This window comes from Seriola aureovittata, chromosome 10 (assembly GCF_021018895.1).
Source record: "Seriola aureovittata isolate HTS-2021-v1 ecotype China chromosome 10, ASM2101889v1, whole genome shotgun sequence".
Classification (NCBI taxonomy): domain Eukaryota; kingdom Metazoa; phylum Chordata; class Actinopteri; order Carangiformes; family Carangidae; genus Seriola; species Seriola aureovittata.
The window spans coordinates 27,878,875-27,906,374 of NC_079373.1; the positions used below are offsets into that span (position 1 = coordinate 27,878,875).

Below are 27,500 nucleotides of genomic sequence, written 5' to 3' on the forward strand. Positions count from 1 at the left end.
ACGTACAAGGACTTCAATACCCAGAATTCCTTCAACATGACTGATAAACTGAACACTTGACTGTCTGTGTGTGTGTGTGTGTGTGTCTGTGTGTGTGTGTGTGTGTGTCTGTGTGTGTGTGTGTGTGTGTGTGTGTGTGTGTGTGTGTCTGTGTGTGTGTGTCTGTGTGTGTGTGTCTGTGTGTGTGTCTGTGTGTGTGTGTGTGTGTGTCTCTGTGTGTGTGTGTGTGTGTGTGTGTGTGTGTCTGTCTGTGTGTGTGTGTGTGCGCGTGTGTGTGTGTGTGTGTGTCTGTGTGTGTGTCTGTCTGTGTGTGTGTGTGTGTCTGTGTGTGTGTGTCTGTGTGTGTGTGTGTGTGTGTGTGTCTGTCTGTGTGTGTGTGTGTGTGTGTGTGTGTGTGTGTGTGTGTGTGTGCAGGATCAGTCGTCTGTTTAATGGCACTGAGCCCATCGTGTTGGACAGTCTGAAGCAGCACTACTTCATCGACAGAGACGGAGACATCTTCCGCTACATCCTCAGTTTTCTGCGGACCTGCAAACTGCTGCTTCCTGAGGACTTCAAGGTGCTTCACTCAGACATGATCATGTTATACTGATGACATAATATAATGTAAAACCTCTGAACTCAGTCTGTTCACTCCATACACCAGGGGCTCGCCTCACAAGCCCCCACCCCGCGTTCTTATTAGTCATTAACAATGACATTAGCTAATGAAGGAACCATGTTGGATTTTAGTGAAGTAAACAGAGAACGATCAGCGTACAGCAAAAAGATCATATTCATTCATTCATTAAGAAAATTAGTTGGTGATTATTTTGATTAAGTAATTGTCAATGTTTCAAGCATCAAAGACTTCATGGATCTGGAGATTTGCTGCTTCTCGGTTCATTTATTTGAATAGTTTGAATGTATTTTTAACATTTTGAGGTTTCACTGTTGGTAGGACAAAAACAAAACAAACACTGAGGATTTCAGTTGGGACAGCCTGAGTCAGCTGTTCTGTTCCAGTCTGAGTCTGTTGGTCGGTTGGTTTAATCCAGTCCAGTTTCCTTCCAGTCTGTCAAAGACTAAAATACAGGCTAACAGTACTAGCTGCTGGACAATTGAAATGAATCAATTAATGAATGTGTGTATGACTACACTATGACGTTTTATACCTTAATTTACTATGAGTTTTTTTTTTGTTGTTTTTTTTTTTTTTCATTACTATGACTTTTTATACCTTACTATACTATGACTTTTCATGACTTACTACACTTTGACTTTTTATACCTTACTATACTATGACTTTTCATGACTTACTACACTTTGACTTTTTATACCTTGCTATACTATGACTTTTTTTTTTTTTTAAGTTTTTTGTTTTTTTTCATTACTATGACTTTTAATGTCTTAATATATTATGACTTTTTATACCTTACTATAATATGACTTTTTTTTTTAAAGTATTTTACTTTTTTATTACTATGACTTTTTATACCTTACTATACTATGACTTTTTTTTTTTTTAAAGTATATTTTTTTGGGCTTTTGTGCCTTTATTTGACAGGATAGTGGAGAGAGACAGGAAATGGGGAAGCAGAGAGAGGTGAAATGACATGCAGTAAAGACCGTCCGATGCGGGACTCGAACCGGGGCCAACTGCAGCGAGGACTGTAGCCTCTACACATGGGGCGCCTGCTTAGACCACTACGCCACACGACACCCCATACTATGACTTTTTATACCTTACTATACTATGACTTTTTATACCCTTACTATACTATGACTTTTTTGTTTTTTTTAAGTTTTTTTATTTTTTTTATTACTATGACTTTTTATACCTTACTATACTATGAATTTTTATACCTTACTATGACTTTTTATACCTTACTATACTATGAATTTTTTTTTTTTTAAGTTTTTTTTTTTCATTACTATGACTTTTTATACCTTACTATACTATGACTTTTTTTTTTTAAGTAATTTTTTTTTATTATTACTATGACTTTTTATACCTTACTATACTATGAATTTTTATACCTTACTATACTATGACTTTTTTTACCTTACTATACTATGACTTTTTATACCTTACTATACTATGACTTTTTTTTTTTAAGTATTTTTTTTTTATTACTATGACTTTTTTATTACTTTTTTATTACTATGACTTTTTATACCTTACTATACTATGACTTTTTTTTTTTTAAGTTTTTTTTTTTTTCATTACTATGACTTTTAATGTCTTAATATATTATGACTTTTTATACCTTATTATACTATGACTTTTTATACCTTCTTATAATATGACTTTTTATATCTTACTATACTATGACTTTTTTTTTTAAGTATTTTTTTTATTATTACTATGACTTTTTATACCCTACTATACTATGACTTTTTTTTTTAAGTTTTTTTTTTTTTTCATTACTATGACTTTTAATGTCTTAATATATTATGACTTTTTATACCTTACTATACTATGACTTTTTTTTTTAAGTATTTTTTTTTATTATTACTATGACTTTTTATACCTTACTATACTATGAATTTTTATACCTTACTATACTATGACTTTTTTTTTTGTTTGTTTTTTTTTTTCATTACTATGACTTTTAATGTCTTAATATATTATGACTTTTTATACCTTACTATACTTTGACTTTTTTTTTTTATTTTTTTTTATTACTATGACTTTTTATACCTTACCATACTATGACTTTTCATGACTTACTACACTTTGACTTTTTATACCTTACTATACTATGACTTTTTTTTTTTAAGTATTTTTTTTTCTTTACTATGACTTTTAAGGGGCGTCGTGTAGCGTAGTGGTTTAAGCAGGCGCCCCATGTGTAGAGGCTAAAGTCCTAGCTGCAGTTGGCCCCGGTTCGAATACCGCATCGGACGGCCTTTCGCTGCATGTCATTCCCCCTCTCTCTGCCTCCCTGTTTCCTGTCACTCTCCACTGTGCTGTCCATTAAAGGCATAAAAGCCCAAAAAAAAAAAATATACTATGACTTTTAATGTCTCAATATATTATGACTTTTTATACCTTACTATACTATGACTTTTTTTTTTAAGTATTTTTTTTTATTATTACTATGACTTTTTAGACCTTACTATACTATGACTTTTTATACCTTACTATACTATGACTTTTTTTTTTTAAGTATTTTTTTTTTTATTACTATGACTTTTTTATTACTTTTTTATTACTATGACTTTTTATACCTTACTATACTATGACTTTTTTTTTTAAGTTTTTTTTTTTTCATTACTATGACTTTTTATGTCTTAATATATTATGACTTTTTATACCTTACTACATTATGACTTTTTATACCTTCCTATAATATGACTTTTTATACCTTCTTATAATATGACTTTTTATACCTTACTATACTATGACTTTTTTTTTTTAAGTATTTTTTTTTTTATTACTATGACTTTTTATACCTTGCTATACTTTGACTTTTTTTTTTTTTTTTTTTTTTTTTATTACTATGACTTTTTATGACTTACTATACTATGACTTTTTTATTTTTTTAAGTTTTTATTTTTTTTTCATTACTATGACTTTTAATGTCTTAATATATTATGACTTTTTATACTTTCCTATAATATGACTTTTTATACCTTCTTATAATATGACTTTTTATACCTTACTATAATATGACTTTTTTTTTCAAGTATTTTACTTTTTTATTACTATGACTTTTTATACCTTACTATGACTTTTTATACCTTACTATACTATGACTTTTTTTTTTTTTTAAGTTTTTTTTTTTTCATTACTATGACTTTTAATGTCTTAATATATTATGACTTTTTATACCTTCCTATAATATGACTTTTTATACCTTCTTATAATATGACTTTTTATACCTTACTATACTATGACTTTTCATGACTTACTACACTTTGACTTTTTATACCTTGCTATACTATGACTTTTTATACCTTACTATACTATGACTTTTTTATTTTTTTAAGTTTTTTTTTTTTTTCATTACTATGACTTTTAATGTCTTAATATATTATGACTTTTTATACCTTCCTATAATATGACTTTTTATACCTTCTTATAATATGACTTTTTATACCTTACTATGATATGACTTTTTTTTTTTAAGTATTTTACTTTTTTATTACTATGACTTTTTATACCTTACTATGACTTTTTATACCTTACTATACTATGACTTTTTTTTTTTTTAGTTTTTTTTTTTTTCATTACTATGACTTTTAATGTCTTAATATATGATGACTTTTTATACCTTCCTATAATATGACTTTTTATACCTTACTATACTATGACTTTTCATGACTTACTACACTTTGACTTTTTATACCTTACTATACTATGACTTTTTTTTTTTAAGTATTTTACTTTTTTATTACTATGACTTTTTATACCTTGCTATACTATGACTTTTTTTTTTTTTTTAAGTTTTTTTTTTTTTCATTACTATGACTTTTAATGTCTTAATATATTATGACTTTTTATACCTTACTATACTATGACTTTTTATACTTTCCTATAATATGACTTTTTATACCTTCTTATAATATTACTTTTTATACCTTACTATACTATGACTTTTCATGACTTACTACACTTTGACTTTTTATACCTTACTATACTATGACTTTTTTTTTTTAAGTATTTTACTTTTTTATTACTATGACTTTTTATACCTTCCTATAATATGACTTTTTATACCTTACTATAATATGACTTTTTATACCTTCCTATACTATGACTTTTTATACCTTACTATAATATGACTTTTTATACCTTACTATAATATGACTTTTTATACCTTACTATAATATGACTTTTTATACCTTACTATAATATGACTTTTTTTTTTTTTTAAGTTTTTTTTTTTTCATTACTATGACTTTTCATGACTTACTATACTATGACTTTTTTTTTAAGTTTTTTTTTTTTCTATTACTATGACTTTTTATACCTTCTTATAATATGACTTTTTATATCTTACTATACTATGACTTTTTATACCTTACTATACTATGACTTTTTATACCTTACTACACTTTGACTTTTTACACCTTACTATACTATGACTTTTTATACCTTGCTATACTATGACTTTTTTTTTTAAGTAATTTTTTTTATTACTATGACTTTTTATACCTTACTATACTATGACTTTTTTTTTTTTAAGTTTTTTTTTTTTTTCATTACTATGACTTTTAATGTCTTAATATATTATGACTTTTTATACCTTACTACATTATGACTTTTTATACCTTCTTATAATATGACTTTTTATACCTTACTATACTATGACTTTTCATGATTTACTACACTTTGACTTTTTACACCTTACTATACTATGACTTTTTTTTTTGTAAGTATTTTTTTTTTATTACTATGACTTTTCATGACTTACTATACTATGACTTTTTATACCTTACTATACTATGACTTTTTATACCTTACTATACTATGATTTTTTTTTTTAAGTTTTTTTTTTTTTTCATTACTATGACTTTTAATGTCTTAATATATTATGACTTTTTATACCTTACTATACTATGACTTTTTATACCTTACTATACTATGACTTTTTATACCTTACTACATTATGACTTTTTATACCTTACTATAATATTACTTTTTATACCTTCTTATAATATTACTTTTTATACCTTACTATACTATGACTTTTCATGACTTACTACACTTTGACTTTTTATACCTTACTATACTATGACTTTTTTTTTTTAAGTATTTTACTTTTTTATTACTATGACTTTTTATACCTTACTATACTATGACTTTTTATACCTTCCTATAATATGACTTTTTATACCTTACTATAATATGACTTTTTATACCTTCCTATACTATGACTTTTTATACCTTACTATAATATGACTTTTTATACCTTACTATAATATGACTTTTTATACCTTACTATAATATGACTTTTTATACCTTACTATAATATGACTTTTTTTTTTTTTTAAGTTTTTTTTTTTTTTTCATTACTATGACTTTTCATGACTTACTATACTATGACTTTTTTTTTAAGTTTTTTTTTTTTCTATTACTATGACTTTTTATACCTTCTTATAATATGACTTTTTATATCTTACTATACTATGACTTTTTATACCTTACTATACTATGACTTTTTATACCTTACTACACTTTGACTTTTTACACCTTACTATACTATGACTTTTTATACCTTGCTATACTATGACTTTTTTTTTTAAGTAATTTTTTTTATTACTATGACTTTTTATACTTACTATACTATGACTTTTCATGACTTACTACACTTTGACTTTTTTTTTTAAGTTTTTTTTTTTTTTTCATTACTATGACTTTTAATGTCTTAATATATTATGACTTTTTATACCTTACTACATTATGACTTTTTATACCTTCTTATAATATGACTTTTTATACCTTACTATACTATGACTTTTCATGATTTACTACACTTTGACTTTTTACACCTTACTATACTATGACTTTTTTTTTTGTAAGTATTTTTTTTTTATTACTATGACTTTTTATACCTTACTATACTATGACTTTTTATACCTTACTATACTATGATTTTTTTTTTTTAAGTTTTTTTTTTTTTCATTACTATGACTTTTAATGTCTTAATATATTATGACTTTTTATACCTTACTATACTATGACTTTTTATACCTTACTATACTATGACTTTTTATACCTTACTATACTATGACTTTTTATACCTTACTATACTATGATTTTTTTTTTTTAAGATTTTTTTTTTTTCATTACTATGACTTTTAATGTCTTAATATATTATGACTTTTTATACCTTACTATACTATGACTTTTCATGACTTACTACACTTTGACTTTTTATACCTTACTGTACTATGACTTTTTTTTTTTTAAGTTTTTTTTTTTCTATTACTATGACTTTTTATACCTTACTATACTATGACTTTTTTTTTTAAGAATTTTTTTTTATTACTATAACTTTTTATACCTTACTATACTATGACTTTTTTTTTTAAGTTTTTTTTTTTTCATTACTATGACTTTTAATGTCTTAATATATTATGACTTTTTATACCTTACTATACTATGACTTTTTTTTTTAAGTTTTTTTTTTTTTCATTACTATGACTTTTAATGTCTTAATATATTATGACTTTTTATACCTTACTATACTATGACTTTTTATACCTTACTATAATATGACTTTTTATACCTTACTACACTTTGACTTTTTATACCTTACTATACTATGACTTTTTTTTTTTTAAGTTTATTTTTTTTCATTACTATGACTTTTAATGTCTTAATATACTATGACTTTTCATGACTTACTATACTATGACTTTTTTTTTTTAAGTTTTTTTTTTTTCTATTACTATGACTTTTTATACCTTCTTATAATATGACTTTTTATATCTTACTATACTATGACTTTTTATACCTTACTATACTATGACTTTTTATGACTTACTACACTTTGACTTTTTATACCTTGCTATACTATGACTTTTTTTTTTAAGTAATTTTTTTTATTACTATGACTTTTTATACCTTCTTATAATATGACTTTTTATATCTTACTATACTATGACTTTTTATGACTTACTACACTTTGACTTTTTATACCTTACTATACTATGACTTTTTTTTTTTAAGTTTTTTTTTTTTTCATTACTATGACTTTTAATGTCTTAATATATTATGACTTTTTATACCTTACTACATTATGACTTTTTATACCTTCCTATAATATGAGTTTTTATACCTTCTTATAATATGACTTTTTATACCTTCCTATACTATGACTTTTTATACCTTACTATACTATGACTTTTTATACCCTACTATACTATGACTTTTTTTTTTAAGTTTTTTTTTTTTCATTACTATGACTTTTAATGTCTTAATATATTATGACTTTTTATACCTTCCTATAATATGACTTTTTATACCTTCTTATATTATGACTTTTTATACCTTACTATACTATGATTTTTTTTTTTAAGTAATTTTTTTATTACTATGACTTTTTATACCTTACTATACTATGACTTTTTTTTTTTAAGTTTTTTTTTTTTTTTCATTACTATGACTTTTAATGTCTTAATATATTATGACTTTTTATACCTTACTACATTATGACTTTTTATATCTTCCTATAATATGACTTTTTATACCTTCTTATAATATGACTTTTTATACCTTCCTATACTATGACTTTTTATACCTTACTATACTATGACTTTTTATACCTTACTATACTATGACTTTTCATGATTTACTACACTTTGAGTTTTTACACCTTACTATACTATGACTTTTTTTTGTCAGTATTTTTTTTTAATACTATGACTTTTTATACTTTCCTATAATATGACTTTTTATACCTTACTATGACTTTTTTTTTTTAAGTTTTTTTTTTTTCATTACTATGACTTTTAATGTCTTAATATATTATGACTTTTTATACCTTACTATACTATGACTTTTTTTTTTGTAAGTATTTTTTTTTTATTACTGACTTTTTATACCTTACTATACTATGAATTTTTATACCTTACTATACTATGACTTTTTTTTTTTTGTTTTTTTTTTTTTCATTACTATGACTTTTAATGTCTTAATATATTATGACTTTTTATACCTTCCTATAATATGACTTTTTATACCTTACTATACTATGATTTTTTTTTTAAGTAATTTTTTTATTACTATGACTTTTTATACCTTACTATACTATGACTTTTTTTTTTTTAAGTTTTTTTTTTTTTTCATTACTATGACTTTTAATGTCTTAATATATTATGACTTTTTATACCTTCCTATAATATGACTTTTTATACCTTCTTATAATATGACTTTTTATACCTTACTATACTATGACTTTTCATGACTTACTACACTTTGACTTTTTATACCTTGCTATACTATGACTTTTTATACCTTACTATACTATGACTTTTTTATTTTTTTAAGTTTTTTTTTTTTTCATTACTATGACTTTTAATGTCTTAATATATTATGACTTTTTATACCTTCCTATAATATGACTTTTTATACCTTCTTATAATATGACTTTTTATACCTTACTATAATATGACTTTTTTTTTTTAAGTATTTTACTTTTTTATTACTATGACTTTTTATACCTTACTATGACTTTTTATACCTTACTATACTATGACTTTTTTTTTTTTAAGTTTTTTTTTTTTTATTATTACTATGACTTTTAATGTCTTAATATATTATGACTTTTTATACCTTCCTATAATATGACTTTTTATACCTTACTATACTATGACTTTTCATGACTTACTACACTTTGACTTTTTATACCTTACTATACTATGACTTTTTTTTTTTAAGTATTTTACTTTTTTATTACTATGACTTTTTATACCTTGCTATACTATGACTTTTTTTTTTTTTTTAAGTTTTTTTTTTTTCATTACTATGACTTTTAATGTCTTAATATATTATGACTTTTTATACCTTACTACATTATGACTTTTTATACCTTCCTATAATATGACTTTTTATACCTTCTTATAATATGACTTTTTATACCTTACTATACTATGACTTTTCATGACTTACTACACTTTGACTTTTTATACCTTACTATACTATGACTTTTTTTTTTAAGTATTTTACTTTTTTATTACTATGACTTTTTATACCTTACTATACTATGACTTTTTATACCTTCCTATAATATGACTTTTTATACCTTACTATAATATGACTTTTTATACCTTACTATAATATGACTTTTTATACCTTACTATAATATGACTTTTTTTTTTTTTTAAGTTTTTTTTTTTTCATTACTATGACTTTTCATGACTTACTATACTATGACTTTTTTTTTAAGTTTTTTTTTTTTCTATTACTATGACTTTTTATACCTTCTTATAATATGACTTTTTATATCTTACTATACTATGACTTTTTATACCTTACTATACTATGACTTTTTATACCTTACTACACTTTGACTTTTTACACCTTACTATACTATGACTTTTTATACCTTGCTATACTATGACTTTTTTTTTTAAGTAATTTTTTTTATTACTATGACTTTTTATACCTTACTATACTATGACTTTTTTTTTTTTTAAGTTTTTTTTTTTTTCATTACTATGACTTTTAATGTCTTAATATATTATGACTTTTTATACCTTACTACATTATGACTTTTTATACCTTCTTATAATATGACTTTTTATACCTTACTATACTATGACTTTTTTTTTTTTAAGTTTTTTTTTTTTTTCATTACTATGACTTTTAATGTCTTAATATATTATGACTTTTTATACCTTACTACATTATGACTTTTTATACCTTCTTATAATATGACTTTTTATACCTTACTATACTATGACTTTTCATGATTTACTACACTTTGACTTTTTACACCTTACTATACTATGACTTTTTTTTTTGTAAGTATTTTTTTTTATTACTATGACTTTTTATACCTTACTATACTATGACTTTTTATACCTTACTATACTATGATTATTTTTTTTAAGTTTTTTTTTTTTTTTTTTTTCATTACTATGACTTTTAATGTCTTAATATATTATGACTTTTCATGACTTACTATACTATGACTTTTTTTTTTTAAGTTTTTTTTTTTCTATTACTATGACTTTTTATACCTTCTTATAATATGACTTTTTATATCTTACTATACTATGACTTTTTATACCTTACTATACTATGACTTTTTATGACTTACTACACTTTGACTTTTTATACCTTGCTATACTATGACTTTTTTTTTTTAAGTAATTTTTTTATTACTATGACTTATTATACCTTCTTATAATATGACTTTTTATATCTTACTATACTATGACTTTTTATGACTTACTACACTTTGACTTTTTATACCTTACTATACTATGACTTTTTTTTTTTTAAGTTTTTTTTTTTTCATTACTATGACTTTTAATGTCTTAATATATTATGACTTTTTATACCTTACTACATTATGACTTTTTATACCTTCCTATAATATGAGTTTTTATACCTTCTTATAATATGACTTTTTATACCTTCCTATACTATGACTTTTTATACCTTACTATACTATGACTTTTTATACCCTACTATACTATGACTTTTTTTTTTAAGTTTTTTTTTTTTCATTACTATGACTTTTAATGTCTTAATATATTATGACTTTTTATACCTTACTACATTATGACTTTTTATACCTTCCTATAATATGACTTTTTATACCTTACTATACTATGACTTTTTTTTTTAAGTATTTTTTTTTATTATTACTATGACTTTTTATACCTTACTATACTATGAATTTTTATACCTTACTATACTATGACTTTTTTTTTTGTTTGTTTTTTTTTTTTTCATTACTATGACTTTTAATGTCTTAATATATTATGACTTTTTATACCTTCCTATAATATGACTTTTTATACCTTCTTATATTATGACTTTTTATACCTTACTATACTATGATTTTTTTTTTTAAGTAATTTTTTTATTACTATGACTTTTTATACCTTACTATACTATGACTTTTTTTTTTTTAAGTTTTTTTTTTTTTTCATTACTATGACTTTTAATGTCTTAATATATTATGACTTTTTATACCTTACTACATTATGACTTTTTATACCTTCCTATAATATGACTTTTTATACCTTCTTATAATATGACTTTTTATACCTTACTATACTATGACTTTTTATACCTTACTATACTATGACTTTTTATACCTTACTATACTATGACTTTTCATGATTTACTACACTTTGAGTTTTTACACCTTACTATACTATGACTTTTTTTTTGTCAGTATTTTTTTTTATTACTATGACTTTTTATACCCTACTATACTATGACTTTTTTTTTTAAGTTTTTTTTTTTTCATTACTATGACTTTTAATGTCTTAATATATTATGACTTTTTATACCTTACTACATTATGACTTTTTATACCTTCCTATAATATGACTTTTTATACCTTACTATACTATGACTTTTTTTTTTTTATTACTATGACTTTTTATACCTTATTATACTATGACTTTTTCTTTTTTTAAGTATTTTTTTTTTTTATTACTATGACTTTTTTTTTTTCATTACTATGACTTTTAATGTCTTAATATATTATGACTTTTTATACCTTCCTATAATATGACTTTTTATACCTTCTTATAATATGACTTTTTATATCTTACTATACTATGACTTTTTTTTTTTTTAAGTTTTTTTTTTTTTCATTACTATGACTTTTAATGTCTTAATATATTATGACTTTTTATACCTTCCTATAATATGACTTTTTATACCTTCTTATAATATGACTTTTTATACCTTACTATACTATGACTTTTCATGACTTACTACACTTTGACTTTTTATACCTTGCTATACTATGACTTTTTATACCTTACTATACTATGACTTTTTTATTTTTTTAAGTTTTTTTTTTTTTCATTACTATGACTTTTAATGTCTTAATATATTATGACTTTTTATACCTTCCTATAATATGACTTTTTATACCTTCTTATAATATGACTTTTTATACCTTACTATAATATGACTTTTTTTTTTTAAGTATTTTACTTTTTTATTACTATGACTTTTTATACCTTACTATGACTTTTTATACCTTACTATACTATGACTTTTTTTTTTTTAAGTTTTTTTTTTTTTCATTACTATGACTTTTAATGTCTTAATATATTATGACTTTTTATACCTTCCTATAATATGACTTTTTATACCTTACTATACTATGACTTTTCATGACTTACTACACTTTGACTTTTTATACCTTACTATACTATGACTTTTTTTTTTTAAGTATTTTACTTTTTTATTACTATGACTTTTTATACCTTGCTATACTATGACTTTTTTTTTTTTTTAAGTTTTTTTTTTTTTCATTACTATGACTTTTAATGTCTTAATATATTATGACTTTTTATACCTTACTACATTATGACTTTTTATACCTTCCTATAATATGACTTTTTATACCTTCTTATAATATGACTTTTTATACCTTACTATACTATGACTTTTCATGACTTACTACACTTTGACTTTTTATACCTTACTATACTATGACTTTTTTTTTTAAAGTATTTTACTTTTTTATTACTATGACTTTTTATACCTTACTATACTATGACTTTTTATACCTTCCTATAATATGACTTTTTATACCTTACTATAATATGACTTTTTATACCTTACTATAATATGACTTTTTATACCTTACTATAATATGACTTTTTTTTTTTTTTAAGTTTTTTTTTTTCATTACTATGACTTTTCATGACTTACTATACTATGACTTTTTTTTTAAGTTTTTTTTTTTTCTATTACTATGACTTTTTATACCTTCTATAATATGACTTTTTATATCTTACTATACTATGACTTTTTATACCTTACTATACTATGACTTTTTATACCTTACTACACTTTGACTTTTTACACCTTACTATACTATGACTTTTTATACCTTGCTATACTATGACTTTTTTTTTTAAGTAATTTTTTTATTATTACTATGACTTTTTATACCTTACTATACTATGACTTTTTTTTTTTAAGTTTTTTTTTTTTCATTACTATGACTTTTAATGTCTTAATATATTATGACTTTTTATACCTTACTACATTATGACTTTTTTATTACCTTACTATAATATGACTTTTTATACCTTACTATACTATGACTTTTTTTTTTTTAAGTTTTTTTTTTTTTTCATTACTATGACTTTTAATGTCTTAATATATTATGACTTTTTATACCTTACTACATTATGACTTTTTATACCTTCTTATAATATGACTTTTTATACCTTACTATACTATGACTTTTCATGATTTACTACACTTTGACTTTTTACACCTTACTATACTATGACTTTTTTTTTGTAAGTATTTTTTTTTATTACTATGACTTTTTATACCTTACTATACTATGACTTTTTATACCTTACTATACTATGATTATTTTTTTTAAGTTTTTTTTTTTTTTCATTACTATGACTTTTAATGTCTTAATATATTATGACTTTTCATGACTTACTATACTATGACTTTTTTTTTTTAAGTTTTTTTTTTTCTATTACTATGACTTTTTATACCTTCTTATAATATGACTTTTTATATCTTACTATACTATGACTTTTTATACCTTACTATACTATGACTTTTTATGACTTACTACACTTTGACTTTTTATACCTTACTATACTATGACTTTTTTTTTTTTAAGTTTTTTTTTTTTTCATTACTATGACTTTTAATGTCTTAATATATTATGACTTTTTATACCTTACTACATTATGACTTTTTATACCTTCCTATAATATGACTTTTTATACCTTACTATACTATGACTTTTTTTTTTAAGTATTTTTTTTTATTATTACTATGACTTTTTATACCTTACTATACTATGAATTTTTATACCTTACTATACTATGACTTTTTTTTTTGTTTGTTTTTTTTTTTTTCATTACTATGACTTTTAATGTCTTAATATATTATGACTTTTTTATATCTTCCTATAATATGACTTTTTATACCTTCTTATATTATGACTTTTTATACCTTACTATACTATGATTTTTTTTTTTTAAGTAATTTTTTTATTACTATGACTTTTTATGACTTACTACACTTTTTATACCTTACTATACTATGACTTTTTTTTTTTTAAGTTTTTTTTTTTTTTCATTACTATGACTTTTAATGTCTTAATATATTATGACTTTTTATACCTTACTACATTATGACTTTTTATATCTTCCTATAATATGACTTTTTATACCTTCTTATAATATGACTTTTTATACCTTCCTATACTATGACTTTTTATACCTTACTATACTATGACTTTTTATACCTTACTATACTATGACTTTTCATGATTTACTACACTTTGAGTTTTTACACCTTACTATACTATGACTTTTTTTTGTCAGTATTTTTTTTTAATACTATGACTTTTTATACCCTACTATACTATGACTTTTTTTTTTAAGTTTTTTTTTTTTCATTACTATGACTTTTAATGTCTTAATATATTATGACTTTTTATACCTTACTATACTATGACTTTTTTTTTTGTAAGTATTTTTTTTTTATTACTGACTTTTTATACCTTACTATACTATGACTTTTTATACCTTACTATACTATGACTTTTCATGACTTACTACACTTTGACTTTTTATACCTTACTATACTATGACTTTTTTTTTTTAAGTATTTTTTTTTATTATTACTATGACTTTTTAGACCTTACTATACTATGCCTTTTTTAACTTACTATACTATGACTTTTTTTTTTTAAGTATTTTTTTTTTTATTACTATGACTTTTTTATTACTTTTTTATTACTATGACTTTTTATACCTTACTATAATATGACTTTTTATACCTTTGTACACTTTGACTTTTTATACCTTACTATACTATGACTTTTTTTTTTTAAGTATTTTTTTTTATTATTACTATGACTTTTTAGACCTTACTATACTGTGACTTTTTTTTTTTAAGTTTTTTTTTTTTTTTCATTACTATGACTTTTAATGTCTTAATATATTATGACTTTTTATACCTTACTATACTATGACTTTTTTTTTTAAGTTTTTTTTTTTTTTTATTACTATGACTTTTTTATTACTTTTTTATTACTATGACTTTTTTATTACTTTTATATTACTATGACTTTTTATACCTTACTATACTATGACTTTTTTTTTTAAGTATTTTTTTTTTATTACTATGACTTTTAATGTCTTAATATATTATGACTTTTTATACCTTACTATACTATGACTTTTCATGAGTTAATACACTTTGACTTTTTATACCTTACTATACTATGACTTTTTTTTTTTTAAGTATTTTTTTTATTACTATGACTTTTTATACCTTACTATACTATGACTTTTTTTTTTTTAAGTATTTTTTTTCATTACTATGACTTTTAATGTCTTAATATATTATGACTTTTTATACCTTACTATACTATGACTTTTTTTTTTAAGTTTTTTTTTTTTTTTTATTACTATGACTTTTTTTTTTTAAGTTTTTTTTTTTTTTTATTACTATGACTTTTTTATTACTTTTTTATTACTATGACTTTTTTATTACTTTTTTATTACTATGACTTTTTTATTACTTTTTTATTACTATGACTTTTTATACCTTACTATACTATGACTTTTTTTTTTTTTAAGTTTTTTTTTTTTATTACTATGACTTTTTATACCTTACTATACTATAACTTTTTTTTTTTTTTTAAGGTTTTTTTTTTTCATTACTATGACTTTTAATGTCTTAATATATTATGACTTTTTATACCTTACTATAATATGACTTTTTTACCTTCTTATAATATGACTTTTTATATCTTACTATACTATGACTTTTTATACCTTACTATACTATGACTTTTTTATTACTTTTTTATTACTATGACTTTTTTATTACTTTTTTATTACTATGACTTTTTTATTACTTTTTTATTACTATGACTTTTTTATTACTTTTTTATTACTATGACTTTTTTATTACTTTTTTATTACTATGACTTTTTATACCCTACTATACTATGACTTTTTTTTTTTTTAAGTTTTTTTTTTTTATTACTATGACTTTTTATACCTTACTATACTATAACTTTTTTTTTTTTTTTAAGGTTTTTTTTTTTCATTACTATGACTTTTAATGTCTTAATATATTATGACTTTTTATACCTTACTATAATATGACTTTTTTACCTTCTTATAATATGACTTTTTATACCTTACTATACTATGACTTTTTATACCTTACTATACTATGACTTTTTTTTTTCTAAGTATTTTTCTTTATTACTATGACTTTTTATACCTTACTATACTATGACTTTTTTTTTTTTAAGTATTTTTTTTCATTACTATGACTTTTAATGTCTTAATATATTATGACTTTTTATACCTTACTATACTATGACTTTTTTTTTTTAATTTTTTTTTTTTTTTTTATTACTATGACTTTTTTTTTTAAGTTTTTTTTTTTTTTATTACTATGACTTTTTTATTACTTTTTTATTACTATGACTTTTTTATTACTTTTTTATTACTATGACTTTTTTATTACTTTTTTATTACTATGACTTTTTATACCTTACTATACTATGACTTTTTTTTTTTTTAAGTTTTTTTTTTTTATTACTATGACTTTTTATACCTTACTATACTATAACTTTTTTTTTTTTTAAGGGTTTTTTTTTTTCATTACTATGACTTTTAATGTCTTAATATATTATGACTTTTTATACCTTACTATAATATGACTTTTTTACCTTCTTATAATATGACTTTTTATATCTTACTATACTATGACTTTTTATACCTTACTATACTATGACTTTTTTATTACTTTTTTATTACTTTTTTATTACTATGACTTTTTTATTACTTTTTTATTACTATGACTTTTTTATTACTTTTTTATTACTATGACTTTTTATGTCTTAATATATTATGACTTTTTATACCTTACTATAATATGACTTTTTTACCTTCTTATAATATGACTTTTTATACCTTACTATACTATGACTTTTTATACCTTACTATACTATGACTTTTTTTTTTCTAAGTATTTTTCTTTATTACTATGACTTTTTATACCTTACTATACTATGACTTTTTTTTAAGTATTTTTTTTTTATTACTATGACTTTTAATGTCTTAATATATTATGACTTTTTATACCTTACTATACTATGACTTTTTTTTTTTTTAAGTTTTTTTTTTTTATTACTATGACTTTTTATACCTTACTATACTATAACTTTTTTTTTTTTAAGGTTTTTTTTTTTCATTACTATGACTTTTAATGTCTTAATATATTATGACTTTTTATACCTTACTATAATATGACTTTTTATACCTTCCTATAATATGACTTTTTATACCTTCTTAAACTATGACTTTTTATACCTTACTATACTATTACTTTTCATGACTTACTACACTTTGACTTTTTATACCTTATTATACTATGACTTTTTATACCTTCTTATAATATGACTTTTTATATCTTACTATACTATGACTTTTTTTTTTAAGTATTTTTTTTTATTACTATGAATTTTTATACCTTACTATACTATGACTTTTTTTTTTTAAGTTTTTTTTTTTTCATTACTATGACTTTTTATGTCTTAATATATTATGACTTTTTATACCTTACTACATTATGACTTTTTATACCTTCCTATAATATGACTTTTTATACCTTACTATACTATGACTTTTTTTTTTTTATTACTATGACTTTTTATACCTTATTATACTATGACTTTTTCTTTTTTTAAGTATTTTTTTTTTTATTACTATGACTTTTTTTTTTTCATTACTATGACTTTTAATGTCTTAATATATTATGACTTTTTATACCTTACTATAATATGACTTTTTATACCTTCTTATAATATGACTTTTTATATCTTACTATACTATGACTTTTTATACCTTACTATACTATGACTTTTTTTTTTAAGAAATTTTTTTTTTATTACTATGAATTTTTATACCTTACTTCACTTTGACATTATATACCTTAATATATTATGACTTTTTATACCTTACTATACAATGACTTTTAATGTCTTACTATAGTATTACATTATATACCTTACTATACTATGACTTTTAATGTCTTACTATACTATGACTTTTTATACCTCACTATACTGACTTTATACCTTAGTATATTGTGACCTGTTTTGACTTACTTTATTTTGACTTCTCATTTCTTAATATACCATTAATTTTATACTTTACTATACTAGTAAGGTACTTTTCATGCTTCATTGTATGTTTGAATGTATGAATATACGTGTGAAAGTAATAATAATAATAATAATAATAAACTTTATTGGCACAGCAACTTAAAAGAAATTCAGCACAAAGTCCCTTACAACAAAGAGATGATATGCACCAAATTATTTACATGAAAACCCATAGTGAAAATAAAAACACATTAAAAGCATTGAATTAAAAGGAGGTACAATCATAAATAAAATAATAAATCATCCACAAGACACTTAAAAGAAGTGCTGAGCAGTGAATATAGGTGGTGCAAAATGCAAAATGTCAGAGTTCATCAAAGGCTAAGGTGAAGAAACAAGTTCTGAGCTCTCTTTTAAAAATACTTATTAAGCTGCTGCTCCGATATCTGTACTTGGCGTGTTCCATAGCTTTGGGCCGTAACAAAGTGCATACAGTGGTAACACAGGCTAACAAAGTGCTAACACAGTGCTAACACCTGAAGATATGTGTACGTAAACATTTGACCTGTGAATGAAAACAGAAGCATAAACTGAATAAAGTTGAACAAGAATTGATTTATTATTGTTCATGATTTGAATTATTTCTGTCAAACAGAGAAAAACATCTGAGAGTTCAAGCAGGTTTCCAACAGTGAGTCAGGTAGAAGTCAGACATCACAGCTGCTCCTCTAATGATGAGCTGCAGCTCAGAATCAAAGATGGAGGAACACGACCTCCAGGTCAAACAAATAATTTGTGTTCGTCCAGCAGCAGCATCGTTATCTTCGTTAGTCTGAACAAACAGCGAGTCTTTTAACTCTGCACATTCTGACACTTTAATCAGCGCACAGCCGCCGGCTGCAGGGTGGCTCACAGACACAGAGTGTGTTTTACTAAATTAGTGTGTGTGTGTGTGTGTGTGTGTGTGTGTGTGTGTGTGTGTGTGTGTCGGCAGGCATATTGCATCTCTCTCATCTCCCTCCCTGTAGTTAACCAGCGCTGCCTCTGTTATTCTGCTCCTTTGCTCAGGATGACTAAAACACCCTGCGGACACAACCCCTCTTTATAAAACACATCTATCCCTCGCTTCCAGCCTGCGAGTGGGGGGTGGGAGGGGTGTGTGTGTGTGTGGTGTGTGTGTGTGTGTGTGTGTGTGTGTGTACTGAGTGTGTGTGTGGTTGGAGGGGGGGGGTGAAGGAGGCGAAGCTTTGATACAGCATGAAGCCTTGGGCCAACAGCAGCTCCTCGTCAGGAGCTGTGTGGAGTAAAAGACCAGGAAAAAAAAACCACGAAATGTGTCACTGAACTCAGATCAGCTGCTGCAGGAACGACAGTCACAGAGTCCTGCAGCTACTGATGCAGGGTCAGTTCAGTCTGAGTCTCCAGGTCACTTCCTGTTCATCCAGAGTCAGAGAAATATAAAATATGAACCATGTGTCATAAGAGCTGTGAAGTCTTGAGTACTGGATAAGAAGTATTTTGTGAGGTCATCGTGACCTTGACCTTTGACCACCAAAGTCTAATCAGTTCGTCCTTGAGTCCTGGTGAATGTTTGTGCCAAATCTGAAGAAGTTCCTTCAAGGCGTCGCTGAGACATCTTGTCCATGAGAATGAGACTGACTGACAACCTGAAAACAAAATGGCTGCCGCTCTGACTGGCGCTGGCGGGCAGGAATAAAAAAATGATTAGGTGTGTCTGGCTTGTAGCTCTACCTCTGACCCTCTCTGTGTCCCCTCCCTCCTCCAGGACTTCCCCCAGCTGTACGAGGAGGCCCGGTACTACCAGCTGACCCCGATGGTCCGGGAGCTAGAGCGCTGGCAGGCGGAGCGGGACGCCCAGCGGGCGTCGCCCTGCGAGTGCCTGGTGGTGCGAGTGACGCCCGACCTGGGCGAGAGGATCGCCCTGAGCGGGGAGAAGGTCCTGATCGAGGAGATCTTCCCCGAGACCGGAGACGTCATGTGTAACTCTGTGAACGCCGGCTGGAACCAGGACCCCACCCACGTCATCCGCTTCCCGCTCAACGGATACTGCAGACTCAACTCTGTCCAGGTCGGTCCAGTTAAAGGGCCAGTCCCCACACACACACACACACACACACACACACGCAGTACACACACACACACACACACAATACACACACAATACACACACACACACGCAGTACACACACACACACACACACACAATACACACACAATACACACACACACACACGCAGTACACACACACAGTCCCCCCCACACACACACACAGTACACACACACACACACACAATACACGCAGTACACAGTCCCCCCCACACACACACACACGCAGTACACACACACAGTCCCCACACACACACACACAGTCCCCCCCACACACACACAGTACACGCACACACACACACACAGTCCCCCCATACACACACAGACACACGCAGTACACACACACACACACACAGTCCCCACACATACACACACAGTACACAGTCCCCCCCACACACACGCAGTACACACACACACACACACAGTCCCCACACACACACACACACACACATACACTACACACACATACACACACACACAGTACACAGTCCCCCCCACACACACACAGTACACACACACACACACACACACACAGTACACACACACACAGTCCCCACACACACACAGTACACACACACACACACACACACACACACACAGTACACAGTCCCCCCCACACACACACACAGTGTACACACACACACAGTCCCCACACACAGTCCCCACACACACACTACACACACATACACTACACACACATACACACACACACACAGTCCCCACACACACACACACACTCACACTACACACACATACACTACACACACATACACACACACACAGTTCCTGTGGTTTTGGTGAACTCACCTGTGTGTTTACCTGTAAGTCTCAACATCTAACACCCCCCCCCCCCCCCGTCCCGTCACTGCAGGTCCTGGAGCGTCTGTTTCAGAAGGGCTTCAGCATCAAGGCGTCCTGCGGCGGCGGCGTCGACTCGTCCCAGTTCAGCGAGTACGTCCTGTGTCGGGACCTGCGGCACAGCCCGTCCATCACCAGCACCCCGATCCGGATCAAACAGGAACCTCTGGACTGAAACAGGGACTACAGACTCTCTACACTCACATCTGGATCCTGCAGACGCCTCCACAGCTGGCAGGACGTACGCTGAGCTGAGAGACTCTCGGTGACCTTTGACCTCTGCTGTTTTTCATGTGGAGGCTGGAGTCATGTGACAGAACCGGACCGGACCCTGATCAGCTGATGATGTGGATCATCTGTCCGGTCGTTTTTATAAACGTGTCCAGATAATTTAATTCTTTTTATAAAGCGGCCATTTTGGAAATGTATATTTAATGTATTCGTTAGCTTCCTCAGTGTCACACTTTTTCATTTGTACAGATGTATTGATTATTGATTAAAGGGTCTACGACGTCGTGTTTTCAGTCACAGGAAGTCGAAGCTGCTTCTTTATCATTTTCTTTATTTCATTTTTTTGCAAAGGTACAAACAACTGTAAAATTGCATTGGCCTGAAATGCGTCAGGATCGAGTTCAGAATGTAGGAAATATAAATAGTCGCAAAAATCGTCCTTCCAACAGATGAGAGGCGGATCTGAATATACAGTACATACAGCACAGCTTCAGTTAGCAGTTAGACCTATAGACTATACAACCCAGGAGAAACCAGAGACACTTAAAGCGTTAAAAACCTTCTGTGAACGCACCCTCTAAAAACTGTGAAGCCAGACTGCATCTTCATCATCATCATCTTCAAATATTCAAATGTTCAACAGCACGAGGTCGAGTCAGACGTCTCAGAGATACAAGGTAAATCACACACCGGCCGGGGGGGGGGTGAGGAAGAGGAGGAGGAAATACGAGGAGGAGGATGAGGAAGAGGGGGAAAGAGGAGGAGGAAAGAGGAGGAGGAGGCAGAGAGAGGAGGAGGAAGAGGATGAGGAAGAGGGGGAAAGAGGAGGAGGAAAGAGGAGGAGGAGGCAGAGAGAGGAGGAGGAGGAAGAGGAGGAGGCGGAGAGAGGAGGAGGAAAGAGGAGGAGGAGGAAGATGAGGAAGAGGGGGAAAGAGGAGGAGGCGGAGAGAGAGGAGGAGGAGGAGGATGAGGAAGAGGGGGAAAGAGGAGGAGGAAAGACGGAGGAGGAGGCAGAGAGAGGAGGAGGAAGAGGAGGAGGCGGAGAGAGGAGGAGGAAAGAGGAGGAGGAGGAAGATGAGGAAGAGGGGGAAAGAGGAGGAGGCGGAGAGAGGAGCAAGGAAGAGGAGGAGGAAGATGAGGAAGAGGGGGAAAGAGGAGGCGGCAGAGAGGAGGAAAGAGGAAGAGGAGGCGGAGAGAGAAAGAAGAGGAGGCGGAGAGAGGAAGAGGAGGAGGAGGAAGAGACGGAGGAGAGAGGAAGAGGAGGAGGAGGAAGATGAGGAAGAGGAGGAGGAAGGGAAACTGCAGGAATGTTTGTTGTGAACGTTCTCTAACCTTCTTGAACGCAGCCTGAGTGAGTTTCTGGAGGAGAACCAGCTCCTGATGATTCAACATTTACATCCATCTCCATCTCTGAGTCACACGTTCAGGCTGATCCTCTCGTCTCCACGGCAACCGGGGCTCGGACATGTCAAACCCGAGACAGGAAGTTGCTCGTTATCGTCTGCGTGGACGACGTAATGAACCAACAGTCGTTCACGTCACTTTAAATATCAAGTTACAGATCAGCTGTGAGCGTCAGTGATGTCACAGACCACATGATCATTGATGAATCACTAGTTTCAGTCATGACCTCATCACCTGCGAGGCTGCAGGAGAAACTGCTCATTGAAAGTGACGGTGATGTCACTTCCTGCTTCATGTGACGTTCACTGACGCGTCGTTAAAGTGACATGAATCTGTCTGAACGTCGAACTCAGAGAAGAATTTAAATGTTGAACTGTTGCTTTAACCTTTGAAACCTGTGAGCGTCAACATGATCACACACACACACACACACACACACACACACACACACACATTAAAATGGTCGACCAGCTGTTCTCTCACCGCTGCAGCTTCACAGTTCTCGCGCTTCAAGTTCCCATGACGACACGATGCTTGATAAACTCGCTGCTCCACTGTGAAGCGGCGGGAAATGACAGGAAGTGACGTGACGGTGAGTGAACAACCTCACGGGTTGCAGCGTGATCTGAAAACTTTAAAAACTTAAAACGAGGAGCCCGGAGTCCTGAGGGGGGCGGGGCTACGAACACGAGACGGACAGACGATGACGGGGTTCGGGTGGATGTGGACTGGAAGGCACCTGCACAGGTACAGAGCTGGAGTCAGACCAGACAGAGACAGACCAGAACACTCAGGGACCACACCTGGTCTCACAGCTGGTCTCACACCTGTGCCTGTTGTCCGGTTACAGCTGGACTCAGGTGTTTCCCGGCTCAGTGTCTCCAATCAGTCCTAGCTGCAGCTCAGGACGATGTCACCTGACGGGGCGCTGCATCGGCCAATCACATGTGAGCGAGGTGTATTTAGTGAATGCTGTGTTTCTGTTTGACACGCGATGTCACAACTCAACGTGAAACAGCCGCCGCCGCCATCACCTGTGAAACCCTGTGAACCACTGTGCTGAGTCCTGCTGTGCGCCCCCCCCCCACTAATGCAGGTCTGAAAACAGCCCCCGCCCCTTCTCTGCTGCAGGCTCCAGGATACATCAGCTGCTGCTAGAATAACACAGCACTCTACCACCTGACTGTCGGTGGTCCAGGTGCACTGTGGGTAATGGAGGCAGCAGCTTTTGACAAAGAAGAACATGGAATAAAAGACAGATCTGTGGTTCTTTAAAAACCTGATCACACCGACCACCTGGTCAACCTGTGACCAATCACAAGTCGTCCTGACAGAGCTGAGCTCTGATTGGACGGAGAGCAGCAGCTTATTGTCTGAGTCACTCCAGATTTTCAGAGTAGAGCTGGAATAATTTAATCAATGATCAATTAATTAGTCAATCGAAGGAAAATTAATTGGCAACTTTTTTATGACTGAATTATTAGTGATTTTAAAGCAGAGCAGACAAATGTTCTGATGGTTCCAGGTTCTCCGCTGTGAGAACTTCCTGTTTCTCTTCCATCAGTTTTATTCACATTCGTTCTAATGTTAATCAATGAATCGATGATGAAGACACCTGTGTCTGTGTGAGCTGCCCCCCCCCCCCGACACTGTTGGCAGAGCAGCTGCTAATTCACCAGAATAAAAGCCCACACTGACTCTGATTTGATCCAGTCCAGCTGTTCTGTGGATCTGGATCCGGTTTCACCTGGAGACAAAAACCTCATTGATCCTGTCGATCAGCAGAGACGGTGGCGAGCTCAGCACAGTGGTTCAGACCTGTACGACGGACGCGGATCACTTCTGTTCAGACCGGATCCTCAGGTGAGACCCGGTCCTCACAGGACAGGTACAGTACATGAACTGAAGCTGAGGTGTGGAGTTCAGTCTCAGAGTCGACACCTGCAGGAACTAAAATGAGACACGGTTTCAAAACAACATGACGAAGATGTAAAACTAGAAGCCAAAAGATTAAAAGGAGCTGCAGGGACTGAAGGGGGGGGGGTGAAGGAGGCGGACTCTGAGGATGTGAGGACTGGAGGAGGAGGTGAAGGGTGATGCAGTTCGTGGTCTGCAGCGGGTCCACTCCTCATTTCAGCAGAGCCTTGTAGAGCATGAGGGAGCGCGCCGTGGTGCGGTCCTGCTCCAGACAGAAGATGAAGTCCCTGAGGTTAACGCGTGTGATCCGCTGACGGAGCTGCTGCCGGGACGAGCCCGCCGCCGAGGAGCCGGCACCCGAACCTGAGGCCACCTGGGGGGGGGGGACAGGAGCGTTAGATTTCACAGAGATATTCAGACTGGTCTGTGGTCTGACTGTTTCACCGAGATAAGGACTAATGTTACCGTGGTAACAATCAATCAACAATCAACAACATGAAGACATGTTTGTGGTTTCTAACATTGTTATGGAGACAGCAGAGAGAAGAAAAGAGTTGGCAGCCATTTTGTTTTTTATTGTGTCACTCTTTGCTGAATTTCCAAAGTAAAACATCCTGTAACTGTTGAGTTCTTCTTTAAGGGTAAACACTGCTCTGTTGTTGGATGTGGTTCCTCAGTCCGCCATTTTTCTTATTTTGAAAATGATAGATCAGGTCTAGGTTCCATCCAGTGTAAAGGTGTGTGTCCATGTGTAGTGTGATTATAGATTATAGATCAGCTCTAGCTTCTATATTAATACTGTGAAAGTATCAAAGCCTCAGTCCACAGAGAAATGCACACAGCCTGTATTCAGAAACTGAGCCTTAAAACCAGCCGTCAGGACTTCTGGAACTTTGTGATGTCACAACAAAGCAGTCACCAAGCCCCGCCCACCTGGACCCACCATCCAAACCTTGCAGGATTTGGTTTCTCTGAGTGTTTTTACCTGAAATCTGCTTTATTTTTATTGGATCATTCAGAAAACAGTCAGCCAACCAGAAGAGAGGCTCAGAGCCTCCTCTCTTCTGATTGGCTCACCGACCTGTTGTTACTAGAGCTGCAGAGAGAAGCCTGAGAGAGGAGATGTAAAACTACACTGAGATGGTTTTTATATCTTCTGATGGATCAACACTTCAAAATAAAAATATGGCGTTTTAATTTGAAGGTTTAGAACCGAACCTCAACATATATTCGTCCGTGGATGGAAACAGCAGAGTGAACCTTGATTCCCTCTGAATGTTCTGACTGTCAGAGCTGAAGGTTCAACATCAGGTCTGCAGAACTTCCTGCAGAAGCTCCTGAATCATCAGTCAGAGGATTAAGTGAGATCTCCCACACTGCTTTAATCACACACTGAGTCCAGACCTGCAGGAGGATCACTGCAGCTTCATGTCTGAGGTGTGTCGTGTCCTGGGGACAGGTAACGCCCGGCGCCTGCAGCTACCACTCACACAGGCTGCTGTGCTCCGACAAGTTCCCCGTTCCCACCGAACATCACACAAACAGTCAGGAGAGGGAGACGGCCCGGGCCGAGCCCAACCCTGAGAGGACAGGTGGAGGTGGGGAGACCCAGCAGGGCGACTGGGACCGAACCAGTTCACCTGATGGTGAATGAACAGAGAAGTGAAGCTGGCAGCTGAAAACAGCCTGCGAAATCCTCCTTTTCCCACTTGTTCCTCACATGGCAGCGAGTGATGTGTGAGAGCCGGAGGTGCAGACGATCGCAGAGACAACTGAGCTTCTATTTCACTCATGAGCGGCGCCCGAGGCCGAGACGACACAAGACCGGCCGACAGCCAGAGTCACGATTCACTTCACATGTAAATCAGCTCCGACAACGAGCTGCGTTCCCCAGCCTCCGTCACCAGCCTCGCTCTCTACTCTCATTTATTCAGCACTTACTTACTTAATATGTATCGTATTGTTTTATTTTCAGAACGCAGACATGTTACAGACTCTGAAGAAATACAACTAAATAAAACTAAACAGATAGTTCGACCAAGTCATCTGATTGGACGAGAGGCATGAGACTGGGACGGTTCTATCAAGCGTTAATCAGCGTCACATTAATGTCGTTATCGATCTCAACGATGAAAATATAATATAAATAAG

General features: G+C 30.2%; 2 protein-coding genes across 4 annotated transcripts in view; one reads left to right on the plus strand and one right to left on the minus strand.

Moving 5' to 3' along the window:
• The window catches only part of LOC130176636 (BTB/POZ domain-containing protein kctd15-like), a 24,988-nt gene extending 2,663 nt beyond the window's left edge, over positions 1–22,325 (plus strand). For both annotated transcript variants that reach the window (XM_056387832.1, XM_056387833.1), the window contains exons 3-5: positions 415–559; positions 20,599–20,901; positions 21,811–22,325. In XM_056387832.1, the coding sequence (XP_056243807.1) occupies positions 415–559; positions 20,599–20,901; positions 21,811–21,972 (610 nt within the window). In that variant the 3' untranslated portion in view covers positions 21,973–22,325. The remainder of the gene's footprint in view (positions 1–414; positions 560–20,598; positions 20,902–21,810) is intronic.
• Positions 22,326–22,342: 17 nt separating this feature from the next.
• LOC130176635 (transcription initiation factor TFIID subunit 4-like) overlaps positions 22,343–27,500 on the minus strand; it is a 29,065-nt gene continuing 23,907 nt past the window's right edge. For both annotated transcript variants that reach the window (XM_056387830.1, XM_056387829.1), the window contains exon 15: positions 22,343–25,722. In XM_056387830.1, the coding sequence (XP_056243805.1) occupies positions 25,561–25,722 (162 nt within the window). In that variant the 3' untranslated portion in view covers positions 22,343–25,560. The remainder of the gene's footprint in view (positions 25,723–27,500) is intronic.